The sequence below is a fragment of the Diadema setosum genome, chromosome 3 (assembly GCF_964275005.1).
Source record: "Diadema setosum chromosome 3, eeDiaSeto1, whole genome shotgun sequence".
Lineage (NCBI taxonomy): Eukaryota > Metazoa > Echinodermata > Echinoidea > Diadematoida > Diadematidae > Diadema > Diadema setosum.
The window spans coordinates 14,492,626-14,514,289 of NC_092687.1; the positions used below are offsets into that span (position 1 = coordinate 14,492,626).

The 21,664-nt window shown below is 37.4% G+C and overlaps 2 protein-coding genes across 2 annotated transcripts; both read left to right on the forward strand.

Annotated features, from left to right (window-relative positions):
- Window positions 1–547: 547 nt before the first annotated feature.
- Window positions 548–3,079, forward strand: LOC140246627 (C3 and PZP-like alpha-2-macroglobulin domain-containing protein 8). Its single transcript, XM_072325969.1, has 3 exons — window positions 548–695; window positions 1,776–1,949; window positions 2,778–3,079. Exons 1-3 carry the CDS (start codon window positions 548–550, stop codon window positions 3,077–3,079), a joined length of 624 nt encoding a protein of 207 aa, XP_072182070.1.
- Window positions 3,080–14,319: 11,240 nt separating this feature from the next.
- Window positions 14,320–21,533, forward strand: LOC140226208 (retinol dehydrogenase 12-like). Its single transcript, XM_072306699.1, has 8 exons — window positions 14,320–14,404; window positions 14,757–14,842; window positions 16,069–16,140; window positions 16,280–16,424; window positions 17,366–17,589; window positions 18,145–18,301; window positions 19,695–19,821; window positions 20,681–21,533. The coding sequence occupies exons 1-8, from the start codon at window positions 14,320–14,322 to the stop codon at window positions 20,778–20,780; spliced, it is 996 nt and encodes a 331-aa protein (XP_072162800.1). The 3' UTR covers window positions 20,781–21,533.
- Window positions 21,534–21,664: the final 131 nt, after the last annotated feature.

The following is a 21,664-nucleotide window of genomic DNA, read 5'->3' on the forward strand; positions in this document are numbered from 1 at the left end:
TTTTGTTTTTGCTATGTTTTTTAGACCCTGATTTTTTTCCCATTATTTGCGCAGTTTGCATGGTTTGCTATAATTAAACGCTTATATAGACTTATATGCTTGGGGGCTTGTTTTCTCAGTACACACTGATCCAGAGTGTGTATTTTCTTCCCTTATTTTGATATGTTAGGGAAACTTGTTCTAATGTGTTATATTTCAATTTTAAAGCTTAAAGTCTGGCCTTTCAAAGTCTGCCCTAAAGTAATATTCTGTGGGTTTTGTGATGCATGGTCATTTAAAGAGTTACCAACCCATAAGCATTGAAGGAGTATTTCAGCCAACTTTGGTATTCATGCTATACCGGAAGAACCTTAGTGTTTGTGTTGAGAAGTTGAACCTTTGGCATTTATTGACGAATGTATATGTATTACTTACTTTATTATTATTTTTTCGACCCTTTCAAATGAATCCACAGTGATATTTTTTTTTCTCCCCCTTCCTTTTCTTGAATTAAGCTTTGCAAGTTTCTGGAGTCGTGTCGAGTAAGGAGCAAAATGAATTTTGCCCCATGACTGTCATCAGCTGTGGAACGCATACTCTCCCTAGCGGGGAGACGGTTGCCATGGTACCCAGGTTGATGAGTGATGAAGAGATAGCCATGATGGGGAACCATCCCATGCTGAATGGTAAAAAGCGCTACATCTGCAGTATCCCTGGTGAGTCGTATACCGGTCTACACATGATGTCGAAGAAGTGTAGCTGTATATCGAGCATTTATCTTTTATTTTATTTCCCAGCATGAGATAATACATAAATAATAGCTTGCAAGAATGAGAATGATTTTGATATTCAGAAGTTTTCTTCTACATGTGTGTAACTGTAACATCCAGCTTCAGTATATTTGGTGTCTCCTACGCAAAGCTGACGATTAGGTTGTTATGATGGACGACCTTCTGACTGTGAGGAGATAATGTACCATGATGGATATACTAGCCTTGGGTTTGTGATGATTTAGATGATAAAACTATCAATTATTTGTCAGGGTTTTGTGTGTGTGTGTTTGTGAGTGATCGTAAGTGCATGTTTTTTATGATGCTGTTTTTGTTGTTGTTTTCGGTCCTTCATTTTAGCGTGTGCTTCAGCTCCATGTCGAAACGGAGGAACATGTAGGGAGAATGAAACCGGCTACGAGTGTTCATGTACGGATGATTATTTTGGACCACAATGTAATTGATCGTCATCTACCATCGCCATATATCAATTTCCTCTCATTGTCAATAACTTCCTATTATCATAATGATGGCATTGGTTCAAAGAGATACAGTAAGCGATTGTATTGCCTCTGTTCTGAAGGAACAAAGGGAGATGTTTTAGATTTTTGTTTATTATTTCCATTTTTATGCACAAAGGCCTACCGTCAAACCTGTCATAGCGACCACTCGTCTATAGTGGCCACTGCCATATACAAACACTATGAATAATTCTTTCCTGGTGGTCACTCTAGCCACAGATAAGTTTGATTATATATTATGTGTATATAAACTGGTGATGCATTTTTGCTAATAAAGAATGAATTTGAATAAAATTGAGTCAAATAAACTTATTCTTTATTGGCAATAGTGCATTACCAATTTATTTTTTCATTTCTTCGTCGAGCCAATATGTTATTTCTCAACATGTTTGTATGAAATAACAGATAAATAAATAAATATATATATATATATATATATACATTTATATACTTACCAGCCATGAATTTTCTCAGTACAGCACCTCCCTTCGTTTTGTTATTATAGCATGCCCGGTGATTCACACTGGAGATGGAGGGTCGGTCACGAGGCGGTTCGCCTTTCTAGATTTTGAACTTTCTGGAAATCCGTTGGTCGTCGATTTTGAGGTCAGCGCTAATCAAGATGCTCAGATCGCCCTGTCCCGTGAAAACACAAGCCTCGCCGACATGTACCGCATTGGTAAAACTAAATAAGATTATATTTACACACACACACACACACACACACACACACATATATATATATATATATATATGTATATTTATAATTGAGTAGGTTTTCTACGTGTGGGAAAGATAATAAGATAAAAAGCAAACTAGAACAAAGTCCATGCTGTATTCACCAACGGTTTATTTCTTCACACAAACTTTCGAGCGACTCGCTCTTTCAGTATCAACACTTGAGAAAGAGTGAGTCGCTAAACAACTAAGCAAATGAACACAGTGAAGAAACAGAAAATTCGACGAAATTCCATTTGCTTTTGTATGAAATTTACACATCCCTTCGACTTCTGCTTTAGAAGTATTACATCACGTTATTTTACATATATATATATATATTATATACATATATATATATATATATATATATATATATATATATATATATACATATATATATATATATATATCATACATATATATACATACACGGACATATGCTAGCACTTCATTTCGGAGTTCGTGGAATATCTATTGCGTTGTTTCATATAAAGGTGGGTAGGCACGAGTGATACTCTTTCGCCCCTGAAACTTCATCCTCCTTTCCACCTTCTTACTTTCTGATACTTCCCTATTCCTTTTTTTTTTTTGGGGGGGGGGGAGTTGGAAGGGGGTATTTGTAACAGAGTTACGGGTAGAATTTTAAGGCAAAAGTAAATATTACAAAATATGTTTATCGTAACAACATGATACGTGGAAAACATCTGCATACCCAGAACCATAACACTTTCATTCATTCTTATATCCCTGATTTTCTTCTTGTATTTTCGGTACTGTATTGGACCAGTCCTCGGTGGATCCACGAATACCATGGCGATAGTACAGAGAGATTGTGCAACAGAACACAGCATAGCAGGTGGCTGCAGAACAGTCTCAACATCGCACGACTCTGACACCGTTCTATCTCTTATTCCAACCTACGATCGCTTCTGGTTGACCTTTGGTGAGGGTCGTTTCAGGATTGGTCGCCACGGCAACCAAGTCTCCTTCATCGACTGGACAGACCCGAACCCTCTCCCGGTCAACCACATCGGGGTGTGGACGGGGTGGGGCTCAGAAGGATACTGGAAATTTCACTCCTTTTGTTAAAGAATACGTTCACCTTCATATGTAAAGTGAGAGCATGGAGCTACTAGCTCCATGGTGAGAGAATGCAGGAATATCAATAGAGCACATCAGCCATGTCAGTGAAAATTTGGGGAGAATCGGACAATTCGTTGCAGAGTTATAATATCCTTGAAATTTTAAGGAATCGTATAGTTTTGGGTGAGATTTAACTTCAGGTTTTTATCATTTTTTTCGTGAGATAGTGAGAAACCTCTTATGAAAATACCACATGAAAGAGCATGTAATTTCATGAGGATTTCAAGGTTTATTTGATGAAAATTGACTTTGAAATGGCTGAGATATCCAAAACAGAGCAATCCTAATAAAGTGTGGGACCCACATTTTATTACGATCGTTTTGTTTTACTTTGTTTTTGGATGTTTCAGCTATTCCAAACCCGATTTTCATCACATTAACTGTGAATTCCTCTTAAAATGGTATGCTCTGTACTATTTCATAAGTGTTTTCTTGGTATCTCGCAAAAGAGTTAAAGCCCCATTTTCATCTCCACCAATACTGTGCCATCCCTTTAAGTGCCGCCATTGCTGGATGAAAAGAACAAGAAATAAGTTGCTTGTGATGTCACATATGTAAAACGATATATAGAAACTGTGAATAGATTTCAACGTATTTTCACTCTTTTTTTCAAAATAAAATAACAGTTGTGTTGACTCTTTCAGAAAGCTGTGGGAAATGATATTAAGCTTAGCATACGCCAGTGACAAGTTGAGGAAATAAGTCTTTGGAAAAAAAATGATGTTTTATGAATTTCTCTTCATATTTCTCTTCATATATTATATATAGAAGGATGAGAGGTGAAATGAGGAGGGGTGAGAGGAGCAAGATGTGAGAGAGGGAGAAAACACCGATACATTATATCATGAAAACTTGTTCCATCCATTAATCAGCAATTTCCAATAAAAAATGAATGATATTCTGATATTATTACATGGTGCCCCCATACAGCAGGAGATCACATAATATCAATCCACGCAGAAAGAAAGAAAGAAAAAAAAACTTTTAATATACGAGTCACTTTAGTGTAAAGTCACCGAGAAACTGAATGTGACATTAATCCTTAGCTTATGCATTAGTTTAAACAAAACAGACAGAAGAAGGAAAACAAAAACTAACACAACTCGTAATATTACATACCATATTCCATATAAATATTAGATACGAAATTGTACATAAAGAATTATCAACATGATCTATACATAAAGAAAAAGACAACAAATCGTTCTTACTTGGAAATATTTGGAGGAATAACATAAATGTTCATGCCATTAGTACACCTGTACGGCTCCTTCTTATCTGATGAGGGTCTAGTGGGTGGAAAATAGGACTTGACTAGAAACTTCAGAAGGATATAAAAAAGAAGATGAGAGGTATAGTGAATAGTATATTTGATAATGCATAGGTGAATCCAACAAGTAGAGTATAAATGTCATATACGAGGTATATGTTATTGTGTTTAATCAACTTTAGTAAACTTGATTAACATAAACAATAACTAACTCTTACCGTCTCAAATCAACTACCCCCTAAAAAAAAAAAAAAAAAAAAAAAAAAAGTCCACACATTCAAACTTCCGATTCATTTATCATTTTTGCCTAATAATCTGTTAAGAATATCCATGTACAATTATATTCAATTCTTCAAAAAATTATACACAAAACTTCATTTTTATGCCATTGTTAATATTTTTTTTCATTCAAGATAAATGTGTTCTTGTACATTTGATATGAGTAGTCAGTCGGTATTTAGATTATTTCAAGCTACTGCGCCCCAGTCTGTGTCATAATCGTCTTTTTCCACTGTTTGTTTTGACCCGAGGAACAATATTCTAACTTGCGTGAAACATAGTGGGGATTTGAAAAATATACCTGCGACTTACATAATCCGGGACGACCCATTATAAGACTTTGTGCATGGAAATTATAATTATTTCATTAATTCTTTCTACGACTATTTCTATCTTGAATTGGTAGAAAAGTTGTTCAGTTGGATATCCTTTGTTAACCATAAGCACAATCTTATGTGCTCGTTTTTGCAGCAGGTTTAATTATTCAATGTATTTCTTTTCATGCAGTGTTGCCTCAAACTCCATCACAGTAATCAATATGGCATTGTATCAAAGTTTTGTACAGTATCAGCGCTTCAATTTGAGATTATAAGATCTGATCCTCTTTAAAAGGTACACAGAGTTAGCAATCTTGGACTTCATGGCCCGAATTCACGAAGGTGGTACAGATGAAACCATGGTTTAAACCATGGACAAAAACCATGGAGCGCCAAGTGTCGCATGGAATATTTCGTCAAGAAATCAGTCATTTCGTCGATGAAATGATTATTTTGTAACGAAATGACAACATTTTGTAACTAAATGAACATTTCGTCCACGAAATGATAATTTCGTTAACGAAACGGTCATTTTGTCGACGAAATGACCAATTTCGTAAAGAAATGTTCCGTGCGACACTTGGCGCTCCATGGTTTTTGTCCATGGTTTAAACCATGGTTTCTTTTGTACCACCTTCGTGAATTCGGGCCCATGTGTCTGACATGTGCTCCCCATTCTAGACCTTTATCCCTTACAGTACCGAGAAAATTTGTGGTTTTTACTCTCTTAATCATATCATCATTTTGTGATATTGTATTTTTATCTAACTTCTTAAGCCGATTTCGTGTGTCAAGTGATAAAAATTCACATTTAGCTTAAGTCACCTTACGTTTGTTTCAAGCAAGTTATTTCGATATATAGATTGTAAGTCATTTTCGAGGGTTGACTTAATTTAAGTAGCATTTTTAGAACTGTATAGTATAAGCAAGCATCGTCAGCATGAAAGTGAAAATTTAGAGTTGTTTTTAAACTACGTTACCGAAATCATTTATGTATAATGGGAACAGTAACGGGCGGAGTACAAACCCTTGTGGTATACCACATTCAACTGTAGCTTGCTTCGATCGGATTCCATTAATATAAACATACTGAGAACGAAATAAATAAAGCCAAGGGGGGGGGGGGGTGGCACATGTGCCCCTACCAGACCTTCATTTGCCACTCCTTCGCTCTTATTTTCATTTCAATCAAATTTTGTGACTTTTCCTAAAATCCTGTTACAAATATTTTGTATATATATTTTGGTATATTTGATATTGCTGGTTGCTATGCAAACCTTAAACTGACAATCATGTCAATCAGATTTTGCATATAATTATTTCTGTTCCAATTTCAATTAACAATATCATAGTATAGTGAATGGCCGTCTCTTGGCTAAATTTGCTGAAGAAGCAAAATGCGAATTAAATATGCCCCTGAAATGTTTTCTATCATTTCCTTTGTTTTTATGTGACGAAGACTTAAAACAATAAATGTAATAGAGATAGTTGAAAACAACAATATTTTCCTAAGATTGCCCTTCTATTTTGTGTCAGTTTGATTAGTTCACCCAAGTCATGCCTGTAATACCGTTTATTTATCATATTATCAATATGCAAACTTAAATTTCCAATATCATGGAAATCTAAAATGTGATAACTATATACACGTACCTATTCCGAACAATGCATCACAGGTCTCATAATGCATTTCTTCATGTTGCTTTGAAGAGCACCCCATGTGGAGACCTTGAGAAATTTCAACAATAACAAATAATGAGATTCGACTTGATTATCATTTGTGGCAAATATGAAAATGATTGATCTATGATAAGGCATGGATACTGGGGATAAAGAAATTATACAGAAACTCATGTTTGTAGCATATTTCCTATGTATTTCTTTTTATTTTGGTAAAAAGCGCCCTGTACGGGTCAACTTGAAAAATGTCAAATGTGCGGTCATGTAGAGTATGAGTTGCTCTACCCATATGCCAAATATGACGATGATGCATACAACAATAACAAAGTTATACAGGGGCCTGGTCCTGGGAAGGGTCAAAATAGCTTGAGCTTTGTTGGGTTAAACCACTTGTGGGTACTATCCAATACGCAAAAAAAAAAAAAAAAGGAAGTTTGTCAAGAAGAATCTGATGTACTATCAAAAACCCCCTTTTTTAGTCTAATATTACCATGCCAGTAAATAATCCTTCATCCACATATTTCACAACATCTTTTGTTGCATACAAGACTGAAGAGTACGTGGAATTATGATTAAGACTTAAAAAAAAGTCCGTGACATTTTTATAATGTTTATTCAAATACTATCTTCTCAATAACTTGAGCTGATGCAGCCATAAGGGAAGTTGGTCTGTAATTGTCTTTGTCTTTAATTTCTCTTCTACTTTTGTTTGAATATGGGAGTTTTTTGATTTTTTCAATTTTTCTGGTACATCTTCACTCTTCAGAGATAAATTCGTGATATGATGAAGATGTACATCTATGCATATTAATATTTTATGAATTAATTCGGCCGATATATTACCTGGTCTACAACCTTTACCCGTGGGGTGACTAAGGACTTCAGATCAGGGACCTTCTGAATTGAAACCTCATGAAACTGAAATAAATTGCCTACTTGAGTAAAGGAATTAAATGCCGACTTTTCCGCGTGAGGTATTTCGTTCTGTACATTCTTTAATACCTCCGTTAAAGAAGCAATCACGATTTCTTTGGGGTTTGTGTTTGGGGTTTGAGTTTGTGACGTCGTGACCACCACCTAGTTTGACTGAAATGATCAGAGAGTGCTTTATTTTGTTTGGTAGTGAATGCTTGAGCGACGCCCACACTGAATGTTGATCTCCATTAACATTGTTGATACATGTAGTATTGAATTCACGTTTTCGTTTGCGAATGATTGGCGTGATTTTGTTTCGGAGTGGTTCGGATCCACACCAATCCCTTTCTGAGCGGGAATTTGTGCTTTCACTTTTTTCCGCATTTCTCTCTCGTATCGAAACCTGTATTTCAGCAGCTGTCGTCTAGAGAGAGGTTTTGATTTTTATTCTGCATTTCTTTGGGGAAGCATGTTTATCAATTTCGTCCGTGATTGTTTGACAATCAGAACATTTTAAAACATCCTCCCGATTCAGCTCATTAAACTCTTGTTCTACGACATACCGGTTTCCTTTTTGTTCCAATTGTGAAATTACTTAAAAGGGCATTGTACCGTTTTTTTTATTTGTTTATATGTTGTTCTTTTAATTCTAAAAGACCCAGCGGTGCAAACAGAATAAAAATTTCATAACGATTAAGTCCGTAATTTAGTGTTAAAAATGGAACTTTTTAGGTGAGAGTTATGCTAATGAGCTGACGAGTCCGGATGTTATGATGTCACAGGTGCTCTCACTATTACTGATCACAAGTGCTCGCATACGCGTGCGTTAATTCGCATCGAGTAGCAGACGACGCTTAGGCCTAATTTAGCTAGCAGGCGGCGCTTGTGTACTGTTCTATCCATGTAGATATCTCAAATTTCACTAAACCAAAATCGCACCAAAATTACAGGATATACTTCATATCATATTTCAAAGTATTATCTTATATTTGAATGAAATCAGTAATGGAGAAGTATCTTATATTGACGTCGACTTTCAAGTCGTCACTCAAAAAAAAAAAAACTCACTCTTCGCGAGAGATCTTGGCGAGTGCAAGATGCACAATCTAGAACTAAAGTTAGTCGACTAGTACCGTGCGAACGGGGAATTTACGCGAGAACTAAACTCAAAAGTGTAATGATTTTTGCGACTTGTGTGATATAGGAACTACATTTTTCATTCAACTTACCACAAATAATTTGTAAATTTATCTATTCATTGCCCCCGATTACTTGAAAGATTTGTCTCATGATATTAAATGGCTAACTTCAGTCTGTGCGTGCGCAGCAGGTAGGTAGGGCCTGGCCGCAATCACTCGTGTTATAGTCGTAGAGCAGATTATTTTTAGCGACGCCGACAGGAAAGTCGACATCTACACTTACGCTTCCCGACATGTGATTTGTTTCCAATTAACGTGAGCTGTTGGATATGAATCATAAAGTATTTCCTGTGAGTTTGGTGCCATTTGGAAAGGTGAATTTTGAGATGTCTACATGGATACGGAAGTACGCTAGCAATATACCTACACCAGCGCTGGGATCGCGAAGCGGCGACACTGTGTTAGAATCTACGTGGTCAGGCCACTCTTCCGAGATATGGGTCCTAGTAGGCCTACTGAAACAAACTGTTAGATCTAACATTAGTCCTTGGTGTAAATAACACCACTATGAGATTTATCTCGACTACAAGACATCGGAAATCCATAAAGAAGAATATACCTTACATGAAAAATCCAGCACAGGAACAACAGTGCCTGCAGAACAAGGGTCCAGATCTAGATCCGGAGTCTGGACTTTCGTCTGGACTTTCTTCAAGTTCTGGCAGCAGGGTTATGTAACGTTACGCTGTGCCTTATTAGCGCTGTGAACAAAGGGCCTACAGCTGCAATGTCGACGGTGAGTGAGTGTAGGGCCTACTCATCAAAACTTGGACTGCCACGTAGCACCTACTCCTTGACTGCTCAGTAGTCCTAGTCCTAGTTCTAGTATTTCAGAGTCTATGTGTACTGGGTACCGTTTTCATCTCACTAAGCGTAAATCGTGTGTGCCGTTGAAGAGAGTCTATCTACATTTGGATTTAGATTCACTCAGCCCTCATCTACGTTAGATAGTTTGAAATGGCGAACCATCGCTCGATCATGAACATCAATGCGTAACGTTACTTACACACAGTCTTCTATGGGCAGCACGTTCGGATAACGATGCCAATTTCATTTTGCATATCTGGAATTTCCCCACAAGTTGTATCTAAATAAAAAAGTTGTTGAAGAGATTGCTTTTAAAGATTAATAGATATTGTTTAACATGTTTATCATAGGTCCATATTGCAATTATACTAAATAACAGCTTTTGCAGTACTTCGTGTGAGATTTCATCAGTAAATTGGCATTGTGTAGTTCGTCTTGCTAATGTCGGAGTTGTGCACCAAGAGCACCTGTGACGTAGGCCAAATTGTGTGGATCGTTCCATGGCTTGCTCGTTTTCATCTTTTTTTTTTTCAAAAAATCATTACAGGCTTATCCTGGGTTTTACAATCCTCTCTTTCCAGTAGTAGGCATCAAAAAATGTAGATTAGAATTATCAGACAATTAAAAAATGTCTGTACAGTTTTCTTTTAAACCTATGTTTTTGTGGCTTTTCTTTTTGCCTACCTCTGACACAGTAAACCATATAATGGTCACTCATTGTTATTGCACAGACTGGATATGACGGATGATGTTAATATTATTATTTTTTTTTTAGAGTGACAGAAGATTAATCATAAGGAAAATTTTTCGTTTAAAATTTGCGGACGTTCGGCATTCGGAAGACATATAATGTTTGTACAGCTTTAGTCTTTAGGATGGAAGCATGGTTTTGAAGGTGTCATAGCTGTTGAAGATCAAAGAAGAGTATAATATTCATGTGCCACGTCGGCTGCGTGCCAAGTTCGCATAATAAATATTCTGCTCAAAGCCACAGACCGTCCCAGATAGATCTATAAATCGCCAAATGGCAAAGTACAATGGAATTGTTTCTGTCACAGGTAGCTTTACTTTTGTGTGATGATTGACAATCATCATGATTGACTACACAAAATAGTTATCTATGTACTAAATACACGGCCTAGATACAATATTTGCAGCCGTAAATGCGTATTTTTAGGCTAATCCGCCTATGTGCAGAATGCGGAGACTTGCAAACCGGATAGGCATATTTTTGCAAAATAGATTCTCTTCCTCAGCCATCATGATAGGAGAAGCATCTTACATACGACAACAACAACAACATCACCAAGTGAATCGTAGCTTCACCCCGCGGACACTGTTCCATTTTCATATCTAAAATCAACAACCAAACTTGCACGGAGCCATTTGTTCTTCCAAAGGTGAAGCGAGTATTGTTTGTCCATTCATTCCTGACACTGACACTGACTCTTCTTTTTCTACGCTGGACGCATGGTAAAGCAAGTTCCAGGGCTTCTCTCAATATAGGTAAGATTAATTTCATGTGCTCTCGTATACTTGGCGCCAAATAAAGTAATACCATGTACTTCAAACTCCAAGCTCGATTAAACTAACATACTGGCACTGGAGTAATCATTGTCCGACAGATGCGAGTGAGTATTGTATTACAACTAATGGCTGTTTGCTTTCATAGAGTCTATAGTAACGAAGTACTGTAGTCACCTGCGTACACCCCATTCATTTCCATAATGAAAAACTTGATAAGTCGCAGTCTGGGAAAAGCTAACAGCCTCTGGCAAGTCTTTTATTTATTTTTAGGGCAACGTTTGTGAATAAATCATGACTACTGTGTTGAATTTGGGTATACTTGTATTACCAAAACGGTCTGTTCCTGACACTCTACATGCGTCCGGGACATGTGTACATGACAATAAGAAGGTTCAACAACTGAACACACGCGCACACATGTTTATCAAAAGCTAAAGTGCAACACACTTGGTCTCACAGAACGTCCGTTGCACTACCCAATAGTATAGAGCTACCCAGCATTTGGTTTGTGTGAAATTTATAGATGTAAACGTATATGTAGTTCAGTTATAACTTTGGGATTTTAGTGTGCTTATAATATACACGTTTATACATACAATATATATGCGGGGAGAAATTAATGTACCTGACTCATTGCAAAACCCATTAAATCATACTTCTGTCCTATTTTGGACCCCCCCCCCCCCATGAATTACCGTTATATTAAATCTGGATATGGATAACACTACAAATATTGCCGATCTCGGCTCTATACGCGAGTCGCGTAATGTAGGTCATGTAGGTCGATTGCTTTTATCTGAAGTCACTGATCTATGACCTATTATTATAGCCGTCCTTCTACCCAAACAAGGGTGTGACTTCTACAATTTTCCCCACCCTGACATTCGTACTCAATAGTATACCCTGTTTTAATGATTTTTGTGCATCATAACTCACTTTTTCTACTGCGCCTTGAGCACGTTAGTTATGTGGAATTGGCGCATTATAAGTAGGCTGTTGTATTATTGTTGCTATTATTACACACAAACCAAATTCCGTTGTTGTTGTTGTTGACTATGATGATGATGACGACCAAGCGCGCCGGAACACTTCTGGTTTTGGGGGGGCAAAATCTCGACGGGGGCACATTATGTGACGATGTGAGATCCTCGGCGCGGGAGCGAAGCGAGCGAGCGGGGGGGGGGGGGGTGGAAAGGGGATACCCCCTCCTACACACACACACACACACACACACACACACCACACACAAACACTGTAGGGAGCTTTTGTAAAACAGAGTCGCGTTTATAGACCATTTAAAAAAAAAATAAGGAATTAAACATAGTAAAAAATAATCAGTGCGAAGGATTATGATTATTACATACGGGAGTACATAATAATGTGATGGTGTGAGATCCTCGGCGAGGGAGCGAAGCGACCGAGAGGGGGGAGGGTGTGGGAGGGGGAAAACCCCCTCCCACGGTAGGGACTTTTTGTAAAAACAGAGTATAAAAGTCGCGTTTATAGAGCATTTAAAAGCAAATTTCTAGGGAATTAACATATTGAAAAAATCAGTTGGAAGGACTATGATCATAACATATGGGAGTACATAATAATGTGATGGTGTGAGATCCTCGGTGAGGGAGCGAAGCGACCGAGCGGGGGGAGGGTGTGGGAGGGGGATACCCCCTCCCGCGGTAGGGAATTTTTGTAAAAACAGAGTATAAAAGTCGCTTTTATAGAGCATTTTGAATTAAATTTCTGAGGAATTAAACATAGTAAAAGGAATCACTGCGAAGGACTATGATAATAACTTATGAAAACTTTTCATTTTACTATAAGTACGGGCAGAACGAGCGAGCCACTTTCACTTTGCCATTTATCTGAAATGTACTCATTAAAAGCTTGTTCGAACAATAAAAAATATTCTTATACTGCTGGAAAGCAAAGAAGAAAATGAAAAATGTAAGATTTACTTAAGGTATGTTTCAGCGGGCACACTCGAGGACACGAGGCTACCATCTATACACTTTACTCATAATTAAGTTACTATTAGTGTATAGATACAATAATGTATGTTGTTAGTGTATTATAATTTTCGCCCCGTTAGGGGCGAAAATTTTGCATTTTCAGTCATGAAATTACAACATTTAGACAAGAAATATGCCTTTATTGTTCATTTTGGTCTTTAAATAAGTGATTAATTATTTGTTACAGGGGGCACTTTGGGGGGGGGGGGGGGCAAAAACTCGTTTTGCCCCCCCAACATTTTGTTTGGGGGGGCAAGTGCCACCCCTGCCCCCCCGCTTCCGGCGCCCTTGATGACGACCGATCGTTGTTGTTGTTGTTGTCAGGCGTCTGTCAATCAGTTGTGGGTATTTGCGCCTGTTAATTTCGTAAGCCATTATTCATTGCAACGACGGTGGTAATCCGATGCTGTCAAAAAACGTTACCCTCTTGACGCTTTACACCTCTTTAAAAGGATCGGATAGTTCTGTTTGAAATAGGGATTCGGATTTTATCTTTGTTGCGGGCGCGGTGATTAGAAACCAGACAGTCAAGGGATTTAAATGAAATGAACTCATAGCTGTCGGTGGTATTTAAGATTAGATGTGAAGAACAAAGAGATATAATATAGCATAAGTGCACTTGCAACATACTCTATTAATGATCGTTAATTGCTATCAATGACATGCTTGCATTTGTAACAGTCTTTGATTTTTTTTTTTTTTCTCAGCCTACGGCAGATCGGCCGTGTAATGTTTGCACTGCAGAACCTTTTCATCTCTTTCATTTTTTTTTTTTGAAATTTGAGGTGACTTATTACACTTCAAAAAAGATTTGTGTGTGTGCGTGTCTGTGTGTGTAAATACTCATTTCTCAATTTATTTATCGCTCCATCAGATTTTCTTTTAATGTTTTGAAACAAAGAATAAATGGGGACTGCATGACATAAATGACGTCATTTAGAGAAACTGCTCCTCCCACACAGAGAGATACGCCAATAGTAAGCAAACATAAATAAACAATAAGTCCTGCCATGGAATGTTATGCCTTAAATGAAACTGACAACAGTCTCCAAAGCAGCATATTCTACAAAAAAGGGGGACTTAGGACATCCTCTGACTATCTCTCTTAGGATGAGAGCCCGAATTCCAGTTGCTGTTATTCTTTGTCTCTTTGTCATTTTGCCTGAAGAGGTTAAAGGTCAGAATGGGGTCAAGTTTGGGGTCACCTAAGAAGCTCCCTGAGGTGGATTTGAGCGGAAAGACGATCATCGTCACAGGAGCAAACACAGGTATGAGGGAAGGAGGTGGTCTGATAGAAAAAAAAAAGTGTATTCTCTCGTCATCCCTTTCACCAACAATTTTATGAAATTAAGTAACTTATAACTAAATTGATAATAATATTGTCATGTACCATCGCCATTATAACTCGTCCTCCTGAGGTGCAATACTATACTATGTAAACTATACTATACTATTCTATTTTTTTTGGTCAATTATCCCATACCATTCTATTCCTATTCTATTCTATTCTCCTACATTCCATTTCATTCCACTCCATTTCATTCCATTCCCTTCTTACATATTCTATATTCATATAACGAAGGGTAAGAGTCTAATGTGACTGCAATATTCTCTGTGTAGGTATAGGATACGAGACGGCAAAGTCCCTGGCCCAGGTTGGTGCCAGGGTCATCCTGGCCTGTCGGTCTGAGACTAAAGCACTCGAGGTAAGGCGTTATTTTTAATACTCTAGGACCAGTCCTGGATTAGAGATAAAAGCGTTATTGATATTGGTTTAAGAATAGTTTTTTTTTTTTTTGTGTTGTCCATGGCTATGATAGACAAGTGACCACAAGTTTCAGTGCAATAGCCTCTAATATCTGAATAAGTCTTTCGTTTAGATTACTTTACATAAATTTGTGTCTCTTTAACGTTATCAGGTATACATTCAATCCGTGTTTTACTGAGAACAATGCTCAATACAGATTTCCAATATACACTGTCTTTCAAAAGCTGAATCCAGTGTTTAAAAAATTAAACAAAATAAAATAGAGTTCACTGTTCATTGTGGTTGCAGAGCAGCATACGGACTTTCTCTTGTCTTTTTTTTCTTTTCCACGAAAAGTAACACCGTATTCACTGTGCTTAATTACTTGTAACGGGCTAATGAGAGCAGATTTTACCCTGATATCCGTATCACCCAATGAACACATGATACTTATTTTCACATTCAGAGAGGGTGTTAGTCTTTAGACAGGGCCCTCTCGCTGTAATGGAGAGCGAAGCGAACCCAGCCGAGCGCAAAAACCCCACTCAGCTGGGCTCTCTTCACCATACAGCGAGATGGCCTCGACAAAAGGCTAAAAGAGTGTTTGATTCAATTTCGCATGTCTATTGATTTATATCAATATCGTACTTCTGATCATTACTTTATTAGACATTCCAAGTGTAACAGAGCTCAATCAGAGCTTGTGTTTGTTTGTTTGTTTGTATAGGTCAGTATGTGTTGTGCACCTTTTATATTATGTCTAGCAAATTGCTTTTTGATGTTTAGTCTTTTTGTCCACGAGGAGACTGCAAAAAACAGTTCAGCTTTTTAGCATGTCTCCTCCATTTCCTTAACTTTAGTTTTAATCTAAATTTTCATTTGCTTTTGTGATGCGTAGTATTTTTAACTTCACGTATTTTTCTTTCTTACTACATTGTATTGATGTTGTGTTATTTTGTGTATGAAAATTTTGTCGGAAATGAAATAAATGAAATGAATGAATCAAGGTAAGACAAAGCGCATCCGGTTTGTATAGGGTATGGGTTGTCCGGTACCTCATCCACTATGCGGCAACTACAGTAATATGCTGCAATACAACCGCAGTGAAGGATGCGCATGCGTAATTATTTTCTCCTTTTTTCGGATACCTGATGGGTAGTTTAAGTTTTCTCGATTCTTTCGTAGGCAATCGAACGCATGAAGAAGGAACATGTGGAGGAGAAGGCAGATGCAGCCAAAGCGAGAGTGAAAATAAAGGTTTGTTTAATACTCAACATAATCTATCCTGGTATACGATTTGTGTGTGTGTGTGTGTGTGTGTGTGTGTGAGTGAGTGTGTGTATCATTATTGTAGAAATAGAAAATTCAAATTGCCGAATGTTCCTATTCGACACAGGTTGACGAACTCGACCTTGACTTCATGACCCTTGACCTTGGGTCACTGGCCAGCACCAAGTCGTTCGCAGAGGCGTACAGAGCCAAGGGGCTTCCCTTACACGTGTTAGTGTGTAACGCTGGTCTAATAGCCTATGGGACAGATGGTGAGTCCGTGTGAGATTGTTATCTCGTATTCTCTTTATAAGAGGCCTGTTTCGTGAAATGTAACTTTAAAAATAATGAAACATTAGTACAGCTGTTGCAACTATTTGAGATCATAATACAGTCGGCCTTTGCAGTAGTTGACATCACGTGAAAAAAGAAAGAATATAAAAGTACTCATAGTTAAGCGTATTTTTCTTTTCTTTTCGTTAAACCATGTATCGATTAAAAGGTGATCAATGTGCCTTATCTGTGATTCTACTTAGCCAATTTGACCTTATTTCCATTTGAATAATGCTGATAGATACGTATACTCCACATATATCCAAAACAAAAATTATGTTCAATTTTGTACCTTTACCAGTGTTCTGCCCCACAGGAAGCACCTTTCAAACCAGTTAGAATATCTAAAGGTGCCTCCAGAGTGAAAATAGATGCAAAATTGAACTTCTCCTTTTTATAGACTGAACTAGCCTTAAATCAGAAAAGTAGGGAATTAGCCATGATGTGTTGACAAATCATGTTTAAGGCTCACTTGATCCACTGTCACTTGTTTAAATTAAATAACAAGTATTTATATCACGAACATTTCCTATTTCGTTGTGAACATGAGCCTTACACCACCTAATCTTTTGTTAGAGTAACGCGCTTACCCTCGCCAATAAAATGTGACATATTTTAGACCTTACAGAATATCATAATGGCATCAACATGTTCAAAACAGAAATGAAACACATCGCAACGTAACTCAATTATAACATTGACCCGTCGCTGTGACAATCTGATCGGAAACAGAAGGAATTCAGTGAAAATGAAAGAACTATCTGGATTAATTTGATTTCATCTTCTCCCTCTGTGTGTGTGTGTGTGTGTGTGTGTGTGTGTGTTTGTGTTTCTCTACTCTCTCATATCTCACTGAACTTTGAACTTTCTGCCATCACAGAACCAACCGATGACGGCTTCGAGATTCACTTCCAGGTCAATTACTTATCTCACTTCCTGTTGACTCTTTACCTCCTGCCGGTTCTCAAATCCTCTGGGCCGGAAAGCCGGATAGTCTCGGTTTCTTCTCTCATGTATCGGTTTGCTAACTGGGACGTAGCCGACTTTCAAACGTTAAAAACACGAGGCACAAGCAAGAAATATGCGAATTCCAAACTGTACCAGGTAAGTCGTTTCAAATGACATAGTTGATATTAGCGATCACATAAATTTATCTCCCTGGAAATATTTAAAACGGAACTTTTGTTGTTAGTGTTGTTGTCGCTGAATTTCCAGTAACAATATTGATTTGAAAGTTTCTTATTTGTTTCATAGAATTTGTAAGAACGCGCCGTATAGGTACAAAGTTACTTAAGTTGAACTTGATGGTCAGAAGTATCATACACATGTTATATCGAATATCCATGTGTCTTATGTGTAAGCATCTTTCATGATGAATAATACATACAGTGGCCCGAATTCACGAAGGTTGTAGAATCTTGTTCATGGTTTAAACCATGGACGATTTGTATGGGGCGCCAAGAGTCGCATGACCTATTTGTTACCAAATAGGTCATTTCGTCGACAAAATGATCATTTCGTATGTACGACATGACTACAAATAGCGCCCTCTGTCATTTTTCGTCTGACTATTCGCCACACAATAGTCCTGGTTTAGAACTCGATACTTCATATTATATCCATATGTATTTCTCTGCTATTATTCATCGACACAAGCAGATTATGAACATGTTCTCATTGTCGAGAAGACTGGATGGGTCAGGAGTTAGCGTATTTTCGCTGCACCCTGGCATGGTTGACACGGACATCGCTAGGCGCGATGGTCAGCAGATGTCGGGAGCATCGAAAGCCGTTCTGAGAATGCTGCGCGCATCTAGTGAGTGACATGGCTAAAACTCATTGGGATCTTAGAATTTGGAAGATCACAATAAAGTGATAACAAAATGTTCTTGTTGTTGTTATTGTTGTTGTTTTCGTTTTTTTTTTCTAATTTATAGTTGAAACGTTGAAGGTCAATAGATGTAATATCGTCTGTTGCAACATCTACTTCTGCATTTGTATTATTGTTACTATACATCCGCTGCTAAGCACGCCAAACTCGCCACGTGGAAAAGAAGTCAATAGTGATCGTCAGTCTGTCATCATACCAATTTAGTTACTTAGTAGATCTGTCCTTGTTTGTTGTTTACAGTTTTCTTAAAGCTTTACCTTAAAGAGTATGAATGTATCTCACAGTGCATTACCATTGCTACCTCTGGTTTTGTTGTATATACGAGTATACAGTTCCTATCTCATACCATCGCGCTTTTGTAGACGAGTTTTTAGTTTGAGTTTTTAGTGCGGGAGACTATTATTAATGTATAATTATTTCGTTTGCTGACAAGACTTTATAAGAGCGTAAGACATACAAACAAGGAAAATGTTTAAAAGCCGTACGCCATGAAATTTACTATAGCGCTCGCCAAAATAATACTACTAGTAGTCATGAAGATGCCATGACAGTATACTATAGCTCACGCTTTCAGCATAGACACACTGTGACCACTATGCAGTTCTTTCTGATTTGATGTGTCATATCTAGTAATGGGTAGAAAAATAGGTTACTACTCCTCGTGCCTCTCATTTGACATTTCTGATGGCCTTACACTAAAGGAATACATATTTTATGTTACTATCATGCTAATATCGTGGTTTGTCCTGGTATGTATGACTATATGATTAGGCCCATTACTTTCGTATTTACCACAAAAGAAGAACTATTCAAAATTCTTGTAGCTGAAAGTTGTCAAAATCGCCACATCATACACAGGGCGTTATTCACTGTTTGCGCTCCCCGCATTATTTTTGGTTAAAACAAAGGAAATAAAAAAGAAAAAAAATGGGACGGGGCACATTCGCCCCTTTTATTTTGTAAAGGCGCCTCCCCTACGGAATTCTTGGATCTTTCCCCTGTTACAATATAAAGGATTAAAAAGTAAATTCCAATAAAACTATCGTTGAAGCATATGTCTTAAAACCTGCCCAATAACTTAATCTTATTTTGCATAGAGATGAACACATCCTTGGGCCTTATCGAATCTTTCCGTCTTTCTACATTAGAATTACTGCATTTCAGTTTAAATTCTAAGACAATACCTCCTAACGAGGATTTCCCACCTTTTGAGAAGGCCGAGAACATTATTCCTTGACGAATATCCTCCCCTGTTTGTTTGTTTTTTGTTTGTTTGCTTGTTTGTAGTTTGTTTGCTTTGTTGTTGTTTTTTTTTTAGAGATTATGCGATCCTCGTTCGATGGTGCTTTAACTACACTGCACGCTGCCGCCAATCCGGAGTATGACGGGAAAAGCGCCCTCTACTTCGAGAGCGGGAAGCCGCAATCTCTGTCGTCACTACCCAGGCAAGACAAAATGCTTTTCAGCACACGAATAATGTACAAGAATTTTTTTTTTTTTTTTTTTTTTTTTTTGGGGGGGAAATAACTGCTTTAGGAAGTCTATATACCCTACGAACAGTACGACCTGCTTCAATAGCTAAACAATATCTGTGCAGTCTACCTAACCTGTCTACAGACGACCAAAGTTTGAGAGTGAATGGACTTTTCCGGACGTTGAACCCCCCCCCCCCCAAAAAAAAAAAAAAAACAAACAAACAAACAAACAAAACAAAACAAAACAAAACAAAAAAACAAAAACAAAAAAGCCAACACAAAACAAAACAAAACAAAACCAAAACAAACACAAACAAACAAACAAACAAAACAAAAGCAAAAACAAAAATGGAAAACAAAAACAAAAACAAACACGTAATACGAGATGCTCTGGAACAGCATGATTTCAATATTGCTTTCTCCGTGATAAGGGGAATTTCTTCTCTTATATTCTTTTTTTCCCCTCCTGTACTGATTCCTGACCTGCACAGTGGCTCTGATCCATCTTTCATTAGGACCACTTTGTGTTACCTCGTATTTTGATATCTCATCCTTTTCAAAACCGAATTCTCTTAAACTTTTATGCTAATTAGTATTCATACGTGAAATAATATCGCAAAAACTTACAATCCGAATCCTTAATCTCAACAAAAACCATATCATCCCTTTAACGTCTGCAGTTTATCGATCTTCACACATTGAGGCAAAAACAAGAATAATAACAGAAAAGAAAAATCACCAACTTACTGTTGCGATAGTTTTCAGATATTGAATGAATTTCGTTGTTTTTTGTGTGTATTTTCATTCTCTACTTTCTTCAACCTTGTAGAAGTGAGGAGAAGCAAGAACTGATCTGGAAGTATTCAATGGAGTGCATCAAAGACTACGTGACTGAGGACGTACTGTCGAGTGAGCTGACGTCACAGTAGATTACATGACGTCACGCAGCTCTCTGAATCATGCATCAATATCAATTATCTATGATTATATATTTTATTCCTTTGTTTTTAAAGTAACAATAATAACAGCTTCAACAATAACGACAATCATAACAAGGAGATAAAATTTATGATGACAAACTAAGATATAAATGTTTGCGGGCCACCAAATGAGTATACCTTTGCCCTACAGCAAGGACCTTATACACATTGATGCTCTCAACCCAGGATTATAAATAGGTACCCGGAAGGATGAGAAAGCGTATGTTGATTGATCAGCATTTGCGCTCCTGTAAAATGGCTGCTAATGGCATGCTTCCCACGGGGAGGAGAGTGAGCATTCTCAGTGCTGGTTTGAAATGCATTGTAATGTATCCAGTGACCGGGGTAATAATAGTCTGTAAATCGCATTGAGGTACTTAATAAGTGTGAAATGCATTGAATAAAAACTGACCATTATTATCACTATACGTATGTTAAAATCAACGCCTGAATCATTCAAACTATTGCCTCTTTCATTTCACCTATTAAACGTATAATATTGCCTAGAAGTAGCGTCGAAATAAAACTATACTTATCAATTTCTCTTCTTGTTTATTCGGTATTCAGTACAAGGAGGTTAGCACCAGCAGTGGTTATTCATGGGGGTCCTGCAGTAATAAGATAACAATGTAGAAATAATGAGATACACAATGTAACGGTTCAGAGGCACTCGGTCATACATAGCAATGTGTAAATCATCCATGGTAATACAGTGTACCGAGTGTACATAATGCAAAATGTTTTGACGATTGAAAAAACCAATAACAAATACAACTTGTACATCACATTACAACGGTGTCTTATGCCTCAGCATAATAATGTTATCATATAAT